The sequence below is a fragment of the Gambusia affinis genome, linkage group LG01, assembly GCF_019740435.1.
Source record: "Gambusia affinis linkage group LG01, SWU_Gaff_1.0, whole genome shotgun sequence".
In the NCBI taxonomy this organism is placed as follows: Eukaryota; Metazoa; Chordata; class Actinopteri; order Cyprinodontiformes; family Poeciliidae; genus Gambusia; species Gambusia affinis.
This window is the reverse complement of record NC_057868.1, coordinates 43,823,972-43,825,290: the sequence shown is the minus strand read 5'-3', so window position 1 is coordinate 43,825,290 and position 1,319 is coordinate 43,823,972. Positions and strand designations below refer to the sequence as shown.

The 1,319-nt window shown below is 42.5% G+C and overlaps 1 protein-coding gene across 1 annotated transcript in view; it reads left to right on the top strand.

The window, feature by feature from the left end:
• Positions 1-1,017: 1,017 nt before the first annotated feature.
• The window catches only part of LOC122830119 (myelin transcription factor 1-like), a 7,883-nt gene continuing 7,581 nt past the window's right edge, over positions 1,018-1,319 (top strand). Inside the window, exon 1 of the mRNA XM_044115210.1 lies at positions 1,018-1,076. Coding sequence (XP_043971145.1) covers positions 1,018-1,076 — 59 coding nt within the window. The remainder of the gene's footprint in view (positions 1,077-1,319) is intronic.

Here is a 1,319-nt window from a genome sequence, read left to right as displayed (position 1 = left end):
TGAGTGGGTGTGTGTGGATGTCGTCCTGTCTGTCTATCTTGTCTAGTTAGGGAGAAACAACAAATCGGAACCGATTTTCTCAATATTCGGAGATCAGATATGAACCAACACTTGCAAGAGAAACCCATTATGTCCACTGATCTTACCTAGCTCCACAAAGTGAGAGAGGACTGACAGACAGACCTGCCCATCAGGTCACGCCTGCACTTTTGTGGTTAACAGTCTCTGCACTGTTTCCAACTTGCCGACTTTGCCTCTATATTTACTGAGTTTTCGGACCAAAATAAATCTGTATCGGAAAAAAAAGGAAAAATCAAAATCAGCAGATCAGGCTTTTTAAACATCCGTGATTGGCCAGAAAACCGCAATCAGTGCACCCATGCTGCACAGGGCGTAGCCCTCCTCTCATCTCCCCTTCTGCTGGAGAGATGCGCCAAGACCTTTACAACCCTACTAGGACAAGTGGTTATAGATAATGGATGGATGGATTGCTTGGGCAGTTTTTTTTTTAGAAGATTTTTATTTTACTTTGCAATAAACATTTAAACATTTTGATTCCAATTTTTAATTCCTCACCTAGTAGAAAAGTGTCTTTTGCTGTTATTTGTAGGTCTTAGAATCTGCTAAATCTGTTGTCAACTGGCCAGAGCTGATGTGTGTGAAAACACACTGTGCAGAACTGAACGTGCATATGAGGAGAATGGGGAAGCAAAAAGAGGCTGTAATTTATTTTCTCTACACTGTCGCCCTTTATTGCCAGTTATTTTCCCCTTTTAATCATGTTTATTGTAAGTTTGCATCGGCAGTGACCTGCAGAATGTAATACGAGTGAGGAGTAATAGTAGTTGAAACAGGTAACGTATGGGTCGTGTCGCCCTGATACAAGGACACAGCCTATTATATCCCATTCTATGTTTATGTCTAAAGTGAATCCCGTGGGGACTGAAGGTGTGCACCCCTTCCAAAGTCATTGCTCAAATGAGACACAGATGCCGTCACATTGTACATAAAGCCACAATGTGGAGTCCCAGAGTTTCTCTGATATGTGCACAATGCATGTCCACTGAGATTCGGAGGTAGAAGCTGCTTTATTTCAATGGGTGTTTAGTCAACGGACTGGAGGAAAGGTAAATGTGTGATTTCACAGTTTACACCAGGAAACCGTTTGTGCACCTGTCATCACGGTGACGTGTTGAAGCACAAAGAATCGTTCGTTCCAAAAGGAAACCCGGTCTGCAGCAGAAGTGCCGATGAGATCACAGAGAACGATTAAAAACGACAAAAACTCATTGAGGCCTTGATCAAAAATGACTTCAGAT